Source organism: Anas platyrhynchos, chromosome 1, assembly GCF_047663525.1.
Source record: "Anas platyrhynchos isolate ZD024472 breed Pekin duck chromosome 1, IASCAAS_PekinDuck_T2T, whole genome shotgun sequence".
Classification (NCBI taxonomy): Eukaryota; Metazoa; Chordata; class Aves; order Anseriformes; family Anatidae; genus Anas; species Anas platyrhynchos.
Window position 1 is genome coordinate 66718954 of NC_092587.1, and position 12859 is coordinate 66731812.

Here is a 12859-nt window from a genome sequence, read left to right on the forward strand (position 1 = left end):
TTTCTTCCCCCCCTTTTTTTAACCCTTTTTTTATATTTTCCTATCTTTTTCTTTCTCGTCTCTTCTCATCCTTCTCTCCCTCCTTTCCCCATAACTTCTTTCTGCTTTCTATACCTTCCTTATAACTAGGGGAATTCCATGGTGGTAGGAAAAAAGGTTGGCCTCAAAATTCAAAGACTGGGAATGCATAAGCTTTCTGTTCCAGAAGTGTTTGTTAAGATAACACAAATCAATCTAAATTTGTAGAATCCATAAAACAAAAAAGAGAAATCCAAATGAAACAGTGATTTTTGTAGAATTTCTAGCTGCATTTCTGAATCTCTTAATATCCTCCTTATATCTATTGAAAATGGCCTTTCTCCTGGCATTGTTGTATCTCCAGGTGTGGTTCTGAGAACTGCATATAAATCAGTCACCAGCTTTTCTTCTCAAGTATAATAATGTGAGTTTAGTTTAACTCTGTTTAACTTAGTAGGTTTGCCTTCTTTTTACATGTAAAGTTGCTTAAGATAAAGAGGAATATCAATCAGAAAAAAAAAAAAAAAAAGAAATGATAGAAAATAAATATATTTCTATCGTAGTAGGACTAATTAGACGATGTAATTGGGATATACTATGTTTTAGGTTGTGTACAGATATTTTTGAAAATACAATTTCTGTCTTGAAGTAACAGCTAGGAGCAGCTGAAACATTTCCAGATTTCTAATAAATACATTCCCTAGGGAAGGAAAATCTGAAAAATTTCCTTTCTCTTACCTATTCACATTCATGTGACTTGTTCTGTTGACTTCAACCGAAATACTATTTGCTGTGTCACTAGTGGGAACAAAGGTTGTTGAACCCTGCTCCTACGGCACTTAAAAGCAGTTCCAAAGCTACAGTCCTTGCTCAACTGAGTTTTGCTGTTTCATGGTTAATGTGAAGTCACAGAAGGTCTGCATATACAGGCATGTAACGTGACATGAATCATACAAGTAGCCTCAATGAACACTGAATATATGTATGCAAGACTAGTTTTTCATAATGATGCAGCTTTAAATATAATATCCCTTTCATCCTTTATACATATCTACATATACTACTTCTGAAATTTTTACTGTGAACCTGACTACATTTGTCTACACCTTCATCACTCTTGTTTACATAATCTACTTAGTCACAAACATTTCAGTTACGAGAAATGCCCTGGAGGTTGTGCCATTTTCTCTGCAGAGGGAGATTTGAACATCCCATTTCCTTCTTTCATCACATTCTGGTGTGCTGGGAGAAGTCCTTGCCCAACACTGAAGTTCCTTTATTGTCAGGTTTTGCAAAACACTGTGATTTACTGTAATAGCACCGATGGTTTTGCAATGTAAATAATTTTGTCTTTGGTAAAAGTTCAGGTCCACCAAAATAACACAGGGGCTGAAAGCACTGAGATTTTTCACAGATCATCTAGATTCTTCATAGATTCTTCAGATTCATCATAGACTCTTCAAGATCATCTCATCCAACCACCACCCGACTACCAATATCACCCACTAAGCCATGTCCCTACACACCACATCCAACCTTCCCTTAAACACCCTAGGGACGGTGACTCCACCACCTCCCTGGGCAATCCTTTCCAATGCCTGATTACTCTTTCTGGGAAGAAATCTCTCTCCTAATTTCCAACCTGAACCTCCCCTGGCGCAACTTGAGGCCATTCCCTCCAGTCACTCGTTATCTGGGAGAAGAGGCAGACCCCCAGCTCCCCACAACTTCCTCTCAGGCAGTTGTACAGTGCAGTAAGGTCTCTCCTCCAGACTAAACAACCCCAGTTCCCTCAGCTGCTCCTCGTAGGACTCGTGTCCCATGCCCTTCACCAGCTTCACAGCCCTTCTTTTTGGTGCTGTCAGTATTTCTTCAAGCAAGCTTCAGGACCATTTAGCAGCTTGTGTAACCGCTGAACACAGTGCCTGATGATGAAGTCTGCCTGGGTTGCGACCTTTGCTTTCCCTCCAGGGTTTTAAAAGCCTTTAAGCCCATGAGCGTTCAAGCCAGAGGGCTTTCTCTTTGCTTTCTCCCGCGGTTTTCTTCCAGCTAAACTCCCGGAGGGCCGAGGCCTGAACGCTGCCTCAGCAGGGTCACCCAGTCCCGCGGAGCCACCGGGCGAGCCCCGCGGCCCCCAAGGGGACGTGGCCGCCGCCGCCCCCTCACTGGTGGGGGAGCACGGCCCTCGGCCCCCGGGGACCATGCTGCCGCCCAGCTCCGGACCCGCCTCCGCCTCCACCGCCGCGCCCGCTGGGGCGAGGCGAGGCGAGGCGAGGCGGGGCCCCGAGGCCGGCCGGGGTTCATCGGGCGGCCGGGAGCAGCGGGGCGGCAGCGCCGGGCGCGCTCTCTCCGAGGGGACCCGGGCGAGGTGCGTGGGCGCTGCGAGATGGCGGCGCCGCGTCCGGGCGGGAGCGGAAGGTTCCCCCCCGGAGCCGCCGCCTTCCGGGGCCGTGCTCGGGGACAGGCAGCGGGGTTCGCTCGGGGACAGCTCGGGAGTGGGGCGAGGGGGCTCCTTAGGTACTGGCTGTGGGGAGTGGGGAAATCGCCTCCCTCCGAGGAGCCCTCGGGGCTGGGAGAGGCGTTGGCTGCCCCCCGCCTCCCAGGTTGCCCCCCCCCGAGCTGGGGAGGAGTTGCTCGGCCCGGGCTAAGGAGCACCCAGGGCGTGTTGAAACTTCCCGATTTCTTTCTTTTTAAAGGGCGCAGTTTCTCTCTGGACGCCTGCAGCAGCCGAAACGTGCTTTGAATTCACAGCTGAGGACGGCACAGGTTTGCTAGGGAGCCCCGTGACTCAAGCGTGGCCGCCGGGGTTTTGTTACGGATTGAGTTTTGAAGGCGGGTTAAATTACCATAGTTTATGGAAGGGGTGGGTGTAGTGTCAGTGCCTAAGGATGCAACGGGGAAGAACAGAGCATATATTTCTGAGAAGCTGGACTTGCTATCACACAATACTTTGAAAAGTAGTGTTTTAACAAACGAACAACAAAAGGCCATCCCAGCTGGTATTTAGCTGATATTAACAATCACAACTGCACAGGGAAGGCCTAGTCTGTCAGCACTGGGACAAAAATCATGTGTAATGTGAATATTAACATAGGTGCACAGTGAGGGCAACGTGGCTGAACTATCTTCCCCTCTCTGCTTTTAAGAGCCTGTACGTGGGATCCAAACTTTTACTTTTGAATTTTGCATTCCCACCGCAGTGTGGTATTACACTTACAGATCAGTCTGCTGATAGTTTTACTAAGCATATCCCTTTAAACCCTGATCTGTTATACAAGGTAGGGTTTATTTTGGCTTTCCTGCTGATGAATTCTTTGTCTTCAGCGAGGTTTTGATCTTCCCTTTTTGTAGTGAAGACAAGGCCTTGAGAATTAGAAGAGTTAACCCTACAAGTAGGGAAAATGGATAAATGTGGTATAGTTCCAGCAGGTAGGATAAAGAGACATCGGTGAACAGTTTTTCAGTTTTTCATGACTTTACATAGTTCTTGGATGTGTTTTCAATATGGCTTTCAAGTTCAGTGGGGGAAAAATGCTTCGAAGCCACAGATTTACTTTTTTTTTTTTTTAATCTGAAACCATGCATACTTTTTGCTGTGATACTAAGTTAAAAATGACAGTGTCTATTCATTGCTGAGAAAAATCTTTGCCCAGTTGCTGGTTGTTTTCAGAACTGCTGAGCTGCAGTGGGAGTGGAAAGAGTTGCTCTGAGTTTCCCATAATCCCTAGACCCAGTGCTTGGCCCAGTGACCGAAGCACTCTTTTGTGAAGGATAAAGGAGGGAGCAAAATCCCATCCCCACATCTAGACATGTTTAGGCAAGGCTAGATTTGCATCACTGAGAAAACAGCTGCTTACCTCTGTCCTGCCCACTTCGCCACCAAGGATGTACCTTCAGCACAAGAGTCTTGTACTGTTCGCAGGTGGTCCAGTTTCCCTTGTTTGGTTGTAGCTGGCAGTGACTACATGCTGAAGGCAAAATGAGTGAATGTTAGATCTGTACATAATTTTAACTTCTTGTTAAAATATTACAGGAAATTTTGAAGTTAGCCGTGACAAAAAAAATGTAATTTTATTTTGTTCTCAGAATGAATGAAGTATCTGGTAGTTAAGAAATACTAGTTATATGGATTCCTACTCACTAAATGCATGATTAAAGCACCTGGTGAGGCAAAAGCCTTGCTCTGTGCAGAGCACAAATTGGATGTGCAGGTGGACATGCTTTTCATTTTATATGCATTCAATCCTCAAAACTTTCTTAACTTGATGGTGTTGATAAAAGATACCGCCTCCATGAGATGGTGGGTTTGGTACAGCCTCACTGGAAAGAGTCTTCATTAGCTTAAACCTCCCTTGATAAAAGCATAAATAGTTCTCTGCTTTTTGTCATTACAACTTAATCTTTGCCCGTGAATCATGCTAAAAGCAATTTTTAAGAACTAGGTCTCAAAGGAAGAAAATGCATGTTTAACTCAGTTTGATCACAAGTTATTGCTGGGTGGGAAGATATTGGCTAGTTCAAAAGCTGAAATGCAATTATAATTGTGTCATTTTACAAAAAAAGGTAGGCAATACTAATTTTCCTCTTTAAACACTCTAGTACATAGAGTATGTCATCACACTCTTTCTATCCTGGTAATTGCTTAGGGAAATTCACTAGTTCAAATGACTTGGTCTAAAATTGGCTTTTGTTACTTGGAAAGTGTACTAAGTATTTTGCTTGTTTAAAAAAAAATAATTTTAAAATAATATTATGAAAAATATTTTTTTCAGAGAGCCAAAGTTCTGTCGTCACTGCAGTGATGCTAAGAAGAGCTGTCTTGTCAGTCTTGTTGTCAGAACTTTGGGCTTCTCTAATGTTAGTCTAACTTCAATATTTTTTAAAGGTCATCAGTGAGAAGTGGAGAAATGGCTAAACTTACCCAGCTAATTGACAATGAAGTCTTCCGTGCTTATGCTACCTATGCAACTATTGTTCTCCTAAAAATGATGCTAATGAGTCTTATAACTGCATACTTCAGAATCACAAGAAAGGTAAGAAGCTGGGATTGTTGTCTGGTAGAAAAATCTGTATTGAAATAACAGAGATATCATAGGCATTTCTTTTCACCTTTCAAATACAGGTGCTTTTCTTTCTATTTTGTTTCAACTTTCTCCTCTTTCCCTCCCCTAATGATATACTGGATTTGGCCAGCTGGTGCTTTCTTGGTATCAAATGGAGAATGTTTTTAACCTAATTGTGAGATATTTATGAGACTCTCTTACAGTTGCATTGGACTTACGCTATTCTTCTAAAACATATCTATTCCTTTTAAATGAGAAGTTTTCAAAACTGTAATTTCCACTGTCTTGTGGATAATGCTGGTGTCCAGGCTACCCAATTTATAAAGCAAATAAAACATGATATGAAGCTGTGTTAAGTGAATAACCAACCAGTAGGGTCAGAGAGGGTATATGAGTTATATATGTATGCTTCTATAACCCTTTCATCCAGTAATTTCAAAGCTTTTTACATTCCCTAATTGTTTTAGTCTTCCCATTTCACAAAGGTCATTTTAAAAAAAAAATCATTTTCAAAAATGAGTGGCAGGCTGGAAGTTTACGTGGATTGATGGATAGTTTGGATAAGTGTATGAAAGATTGAGTGAGGATTACTAAATAATGTAGAAGCTGCATCTAGCATAGGAGAGGGTGCCCATGGGAAACATTGCATTGTGTTTGCCGTGTTCTTGGTGATCTCTAGGTATCTGCTACTGGCCACTCTAGGAAACGCTTGGTCCTGAGATGAAAGAGCCCTGGGTTTGCCCCATATGACTGTTCTTGTGAGATCTGCTTTTGCAAGACAGCATGTGCTTCAGAGAGTTTGTTGCAGTCCCTTAGTTGAAATGCTGCTTTTTATACCTGCTGGATGAAAGAGAAAGCAGCTCAATTATTCTGTTGTTTGTGATGTTACACAGTACCTTTGAGGTCCTAGTAGCATGGCGTTCGAGCAACTGCTGATTTCAGATGGTTCTCTAGGTCTTTGGCACAGCTGAATGTTGAGTCCAGTAGACCACACACACTCACAGGTTCAAAATAGAACACAGATTTCTGTGATTTCTGTGTTGTAACCTTATTTCCTTTTGCTCTAGAAGCAGGTCAGCTGTATGATTCTATATGTAGATCTAATGAAGTCCTATATTAATGTTCATACTGTGTTGTGTTCCATGTGTGTGCAGATGGCAATAGGACTTTCATTAATTTCATAAAAATTAATGAAAAATTTCAGTTTCATAAAAAGCCACCCGGCTTTTTCACGTTTAAGCTTGTATCAGAAACAGTGTGACCAGCAGGGCTAGGGAGGTGATCGTCCCCCTGTACTCGGCTCTGGTGAGGCCGCACCTCGAGTACTGTGTTCAGTTTTGGGCCCCTCGCTACAAGAAGGACATGGAGGTGCTTGAGCGGGTCCAGAGAAGGGTGACGAAGCTGGTGAGGGGCCTGGAGAACAAGTCCTACGAGGAGCGGCTGCTGGGCTTGTTCAGCCTGGAGAAGAGGAGGCTCAGGGGCGACCGTATCACTCTCTACAGATACCTTAAAGGAGGCTGTAGTGAGGTGGGGGTTGGCCTGTTCTCCCATGTGCCTGGTGACAGGACGAGGGGGAATGGGCTTAAGTTGCGCCAGGGGAGTTTTACGTTAGATGTTAGGAAGAACTTCTTTACTGAAAGGGTTGTTAGGCACTGGAACAGGCTGCCCAGGGAGGTGGTGGAGTCACCATCCCTGGAAGTCTTTAAAAGACGTTTAGATGTAGAGCTTAGGGATATGGTTTAGTGGGGACTGTTAGCGTTAGGTCAGAGGTTGGACTTGATGATCTTGAGGTCTCTTCCAACCTAGAGATTCTGTGATTCTGTGATTTGAGGTAATTGCTTTTCTTATGGTGGACAGTAATATAAAAAACAGATAAGTAAAGTACTTTTCATTTGTTGTTTAAAACGACAAAAAAAAAGTCTTTAAAAGAAAATAGACTAATGAAGTATTAAGAGAAAATGGAGGAAAGCAATGGAGCAAGGAAAGGTAGAGTGTTGCTGACACTGTTAATGTCTCCAGAATTTTGAGGCCAAAGATATTTAACAGCGAGGGATCAAGGCTGCCTCAGAAAGCAATCATGTACCTCTTAAAATCTAAATCCTATATAGCATGAACAGTTCACAGAATGCATGTATTACTACATCTCGGCAAGGAGACATCTACTGCAGTCTGCACCAACTGAAGTGAATGATGTTTTCAAATGATAATCTTAAATTATTGGAGGTAATAAAGCGTCATATAAGTGGCAAAATTTGTACCTAAAAGGAAAGGGATCAGTGTATTTGGTAATAATGAGGATGGGAGCGGATGCTCTTCTTGTATAGACTTCTGAAGAAGGAAAGGATCCAAAAGGGCTTTCAGATAATCTGTCAAGAATAGTGAAAAGAGGCTTAGGCAGTACAGACACTTCTACCTTCCGTGTTATGATGTTCTTTCAGGCCACTGGCATTGCTTCAGTCATCTGCTGTGTTTGTCCATGTTATAAGAAGGCATCATTTACATGCACAAATTTTGTTAATTTGTCAGCGTACATGCTACACGTGGGCTAGGTTCAAGAAATTATTTTTCTGTTGAATGATGTATTGTACCCTGTGCTTTTAACTGCAGGTAAGTTATGTGGGGTTACAGGGGCATTAGTAGAGAGCATATCTTTGTATGAACCTGCTTTGACTAGAAGCAGCATCCTTGCATCTAATGTCTCTTTTGTGTTTTTATTTGAAATAGGCATTTGTTAACCCAGAAGATACAGCATCATTTGGTAAAGGCGAGAGTGCCAAAAAATACCTGCGGACTGATGCAGATGTTGAACGCGTACGCAGGTAATGCATGGGAGTCTTTCAAAAGTTACTTTAAGTAACAGAATCAGCCTGAATCAAAGAACTAATTTCATCACATTTTCTTTGGCAAACCCATACCTTTTTTGTGTTGCTATTTCTAGTATGTTTTATGTTAATTTGTCCAAATGAAAAAAAATATTCCGCATTCAAATGGTCAGCATGCAAACTACAAGTAATGTCAGTGTTTGGCTATAATAGCACACTCTTGGATCCTGAGTGCTTGGGGAAAGTGGTGAGAAGATTATAAAACATGATTGTACATTGATTTAGTATAAATCAGCTTTCAGTGTATTTCAGCGTGAGTTGCAAGAGTTGCATCTTTTACTAAAGTGTAAAGGAAATAACAGGGGGGAAGAGGAATGAAATTGTATTAAAATCATGGAACTCCAGAGTTGTAATAAGGGCATGGTTTGGCAAATTATGCTGAGTGGGAGTCCAAGCCTGTGTTCTTTTTGCTGGATTGAATTGGGGTTACTGCCTGATGTATCAGTTGTACGGGAAAGTTGACCAGCCTTCTGGAAGAATGCTATTAATAGTATAGCAGTGTGCAACCTGCAGTGTATGTATTTTGTTTTGCAAGATTCATGGCAGATTGTAAAGTTAAGTTCAGTGGGTTAAATGTGGCAGCTTATTTAATTCTGTTTAGCTATTGGCAAAAATTTTCTGGTACCAAAATCATAAGATTAGAGATGCTGTTTGATATACCTGTACTAACAAGGCACAGGAACCTTTAATATTCTTAATGCTTTCTGTATCATTATTCCTTAATGAAGCTTTTAGTTTATTTGCTATATTCAAGATTTTATACCAAAAACTTCAATGTGAATGAACAGTTCTCATTAAAACACCATTAGGGAACATCTAGAAAATAAATATCAACTTTGATTTCAGAACAGTAGATCCTTGCTGATGTAGATGATTGTAGTTCCATGAAGGCTAGTATATTTCTGTATGTCTCTTTTGGATTAAAATCTCAGAAAGGAGGGTTTCAGTGGGCTGTAAAAATACTAATGAACTTCCCTTTCCTTCCCTTCTGTTATTCAGGGAGTTGTTGTTTAATGTGTTGGCCGTTACATAGAACTGGGCACTTCTTGTTGAAGAGTAATTCCTTTCTGTTTGTAAATTTTAAGAGGACAGCTAAATTGCTACCAGCTTTAGGACCAAGTGCCCTTTTAATTCAAATCAGTATGTTAGGAAAATGAGTCACCTCACAGTCTGAGCTACACAGATAGGATTTTTACAAGACTGTATTCTCAAAGCCTGTGCTGCTGTTTTGCAGTGTTTAAGACTTCCCCAGAACTAGTAAGTCAGCTTGTCTCTAGTTACTCCATTGGTGTTAAAGCATCCATTTTTTTATTTTCTCCTGACAATGATTCTTAATGGATGTTTATTTTCTATTCCAAGCTTCAAGGCAACAGAGAATGCTGGATAGATTTATCATGGCTTCTCTTCTATATAAGTGACTGGAATTTGTTATGTTTATGGGTATGGAAAACATTACTTTTTGTGCATTTTTTTGGGGGGAAAAAACAAAAGCAAAAAACATTTCTGGAGGATATGTTTTCTTGTAATGATACATGAGTTCAAAAAGCAGCTGCAAAACAACACCATGTTCTGTTTCTAGTTGGCAGTGAAATTTGATATAATTAGTAAGGCTTACAATTTTTTTCAATCAGCAAATTTGGTTGGAATTATAGTTTATCTTAAGAGGTAAAGGGAGCAGGGAAGGTTTACGAAGAGCTGTGGAAGGGTTCAAGATCTGGAGTTCAGTCTCAACACATTCTTAGTAAATTATACTATGGTTTCAAAATTTCAAACACTTTTCCACTTAGCACTATTTTAGTGCTTAGTAGTGAAGAAAATGAACCAAGAGTATAACTGTCAGACTTGTTAGGTGCTAAAAAATAACATTCTTCAAGATGATTGAGGTCTCATGAAGTTTGGATAGAATGTTTAATATATAGGGTGTTTCATATTTTCTTTATGGAGACTACAAACTAAGTTGATAGTGTTGGAGTAGATTGTGAAGGTCTAATAATGAAGTCTAATAGTTGCAGTTAGTGTCATCCGGTTCAATTGATGTTTGTTTGTGAGAGGGTACAGGAGAATTCCAGCTGTTGTCACAGAATCACAGAATTGAAGGGGTTGGAAGGGACCTCGAAAGATCATTGGGTCCAACCCCCCTACCAAAGCAAGTTCCTTAGAGCAGGCTGCACAGGTAGGCGTCCAGATGGGCCTTGAATATCTCCAGAGAAGGAGACTCCACAACCTCCCTGGGCAGCCTGTTCCAGTGCTCCGTCACCCTCACTGTGAAGATCTTTTGTATGTTGGCGCAGAACTTCGCAAACTCTATCTTGTGACCATTACTCCTTGTCCTGTCCCTGCAAACCACTGAAAAGAGGTTGGCCAAATCCCTCTGTCTCCCACACCTCAGGCATTTATACACACTGATGAGATCTCCTCTCAGTCTTCTTTTCTCCAGGCTGAAAAGGCCCAGGTCTCTCAGCCTTTCCTCATAAGGAAGATGCTCCAGGCCCTGTATCATCTTTGTGGCCCTCCGCTGGACTCTTTCCAGCAGATCCCTGTCTTTTTTGTACTGGGGAGCCCAGAAAATCTTCTTCCTCTTGTTTTATTCTTGCACACTATGGTGCCCTCACATACTTCATGTAAGTCCCTTATATTACCAAGATCCTAGAGAAAATATAAGATATTTCATATAGAAGATCAGAAGCATAAAAGTATGGGGGTGCAGCAAGAGAGACCAGAGCAATGTCAGGTGAACATACGTTAAAGTCAGGGCCCCACTGTAGAGAAAGTCAACAGTAGTGATAGGGCCTTAACAATAGCACACTTTGAAGATGCTGAAAAATAATAAGACTTGAAGTGATTTACTTAACAAAATGTAACACTATAAAACAACTTTGCTTTTCTCCCCAGAGGCCACCTGAATGACCTTGAAAATATTGTCCCATTTCTTGGCATTGGACTGCTGTATGCTCTTAGTGGCTCTGATCTGTCCACAGCCTTGCTGCATTTTAGGATCTTCGTTGGAGCTAGGATCACTCACACTCTTGCATATTTGATCCCTCTTCCCCAGCCTGCCAGAGGTTTGTCTTGGGTAGTTGGGTATGCTGTTACCATCTCAATGGCATACAAAGTGCTGAAGACAGCGTTGTACCTGTAACTGAGTTATAGCTTCTGTGTATCATTTGACATTCCATGCAAAGTTTCCAGTGGTGTGTGTTGATGTCTTGAATGAGCCAACATGAGTTTTACAGGGTGATGAGAATTAATTTTTTTAACAGAGGCTTTTCATTCCTGGTTAGAAATACTTATTTTTGGAGGAAAAAAAAGTCCCTCTCTGCATTCTTGGTTGCATTGCCAAAATGTTAGATTGAATGTTCTCTTTGCTATTTGTCAAGTGCTTATAATTCTAAACATACGATGATGCTGTATTGATAGCATGTGTGGTAATTTTCTACAGATGCTCTATTTTTGGCTGTAGCTCTGAAGTCTAAATCAATAAAGATAAGATGAAAAAAAGTGTGTTTGAATTTTTGTTTTCATTTTGACTCTTCTAACTGCAGCCAGCAGATAGAATGTCACTATGTATCAGAAAGAGATTTCCAATCATACAGTTCTTTGAAGAATGCTTACCTTAATAATAAGATGTAGCTGGTAATGCTAGGTTTGTTGTAAAAAAAAAAAAAAAAAAAAAAATCTTTGATGAAATTGTTGTTTGTGTAATCCACTTTGGGATTAAAAAATGCAAACCATTGTAGCTCCATCTCTCTCAGATGAGTAGATTAAAAAAGAAAAGTATTTGGGTTAAACACTATTTAGTGACACTGGTGAAAATCTGAAGTAATTGTTTTTGTTGAAGTTACTTCATACATAGATTTTCGTGACTGGATAAAGTGTAGAGCCTATGTAAATGATCTTTTCTTTTTTGGTTTATGAATAAATTCAGCATAAAATGAGTGACACTTGCAGATGTATATATCAAGTAATTCAGATGTGAATATATAATTAGTTTGTATGTCATACTGTCATAAATATGTTGCTGATGGGAAATTTTGCTCTTTGCTTATATCTTTCTATGATGTGTTAGTTTGAAATAATTTCTTTAAAGACTCTTCCTGGTCTTTCTTGTTTGTTTTTGTAACCGTGGCTTAAATAGTAGCATGAGATTTCAAGGAGAGAAAATAACCCCCAAAAGACTTTATATCCAGCGTGCTGGTCATTCATAAATTTTAAGTGGCAAGTCAGAGCCCATTGTGTTTGGTTTTCTTTTCTGCCTCTGTACTTCAGAAGCTGTTCTACTACTGGACAGCCCAGAGAGGAGTGGAAGACTTCATTCTGCTGTCTCCGTATGCCACAGGCTTTTCTCTTGGCCTGGGTAAAGTTGTAAAAGTGCAAGGCACATCGTGCTGGAGCCTACCTATCTACCCATTGTTGTGGTGAGTCACTGAAGGTCAGACAGCGTTGTGCTAGCCTGTAGCTGAGAAGGCCGATAGGAGGAGTTGGGAAGGATGCAGACAGACTGGGTAAATCCAAAGAAGGGGATTTTTATGTCAATTCAAGGATAGTGTCTAAGTCTTACTTATTAAAAAGAGAAGGGTAGGACATGAAATCAACAAGTAAACATTGATTTACCAGAAATTAAATTTAACTAATGACTGAAATAATGAGGAAGTGGATTCTTTAGAAAGAGGATTTTCAAGAGAGGATGATTAAAAGTCAAACACTGGAATTGGAAGCACACGTCAACACCTTTTGGGTTATGAGGGCCTCCAGAAGGGAGCAGAACAGAAGCATGGACTTCCATGTTTCTTCTCTTTGCATCTTTCTCTACCACTTGCTGCTTTTGCTGTTTTCTTCCTATACCTTCTTTCTCTATTAGCTTTTTATGAGAAATTGAGACCAGCTACCTGGCAGGGT

The 12859-nt window shown here is 41.0% G+C and overlaps 1 protein-coding gene across 4 annotated transcripts; it reads left to right on the forward strand.

Annotated features, from left to right (window-relative positions):
* Nucleotides 1-2230: 2230 nt before the first annotated feature.
* MGST1 (microsomal glutathione S-transferase 1) lies at nucleotides 2231-12056 on the forward strand. Of its 4 annotated transcripts, none has more exons than XM_027461350.3 (5): nucleotides 2245-2386; nucleotides 2715-2784; nucleotides 4904-5051; nucleotides 7806-7900; nucleotides 10856-12056. In XM_027461350.3, exons 3-5 carry the CDS (start codon nucleotides 4926-4928, stop codon nucleotides 11100-11102), a joined length of 468 nt encoding a protein of 155 aa, XP_027317151.1. In that variant the 5' UTR covers nucleotides 2245-2386; nucleotides 2715-2784; nucleotides 4904-4925; the 3' UTR covers nucleotides 11103-12056. The 4 variants fall into 4 exon arrangements, with proteins under 4 accessions (XP_071896545.1, XP_027317078.1, XP_027317151.1 ...); XM_072040437.1 differs by lacking the exon at nucleotides 2245-2386 and adding an exon at nucleotides 2468-2535; XM_072040444.1 differs by lacking the exon at nucleotides 2715-2784 and having other exon boundaries at nucleotides 2231-2386; nucleotides 9323-10943.
* The last annotated feature ends 803 nt before the right edge of the window (nucleotides 12057-12859 follow it).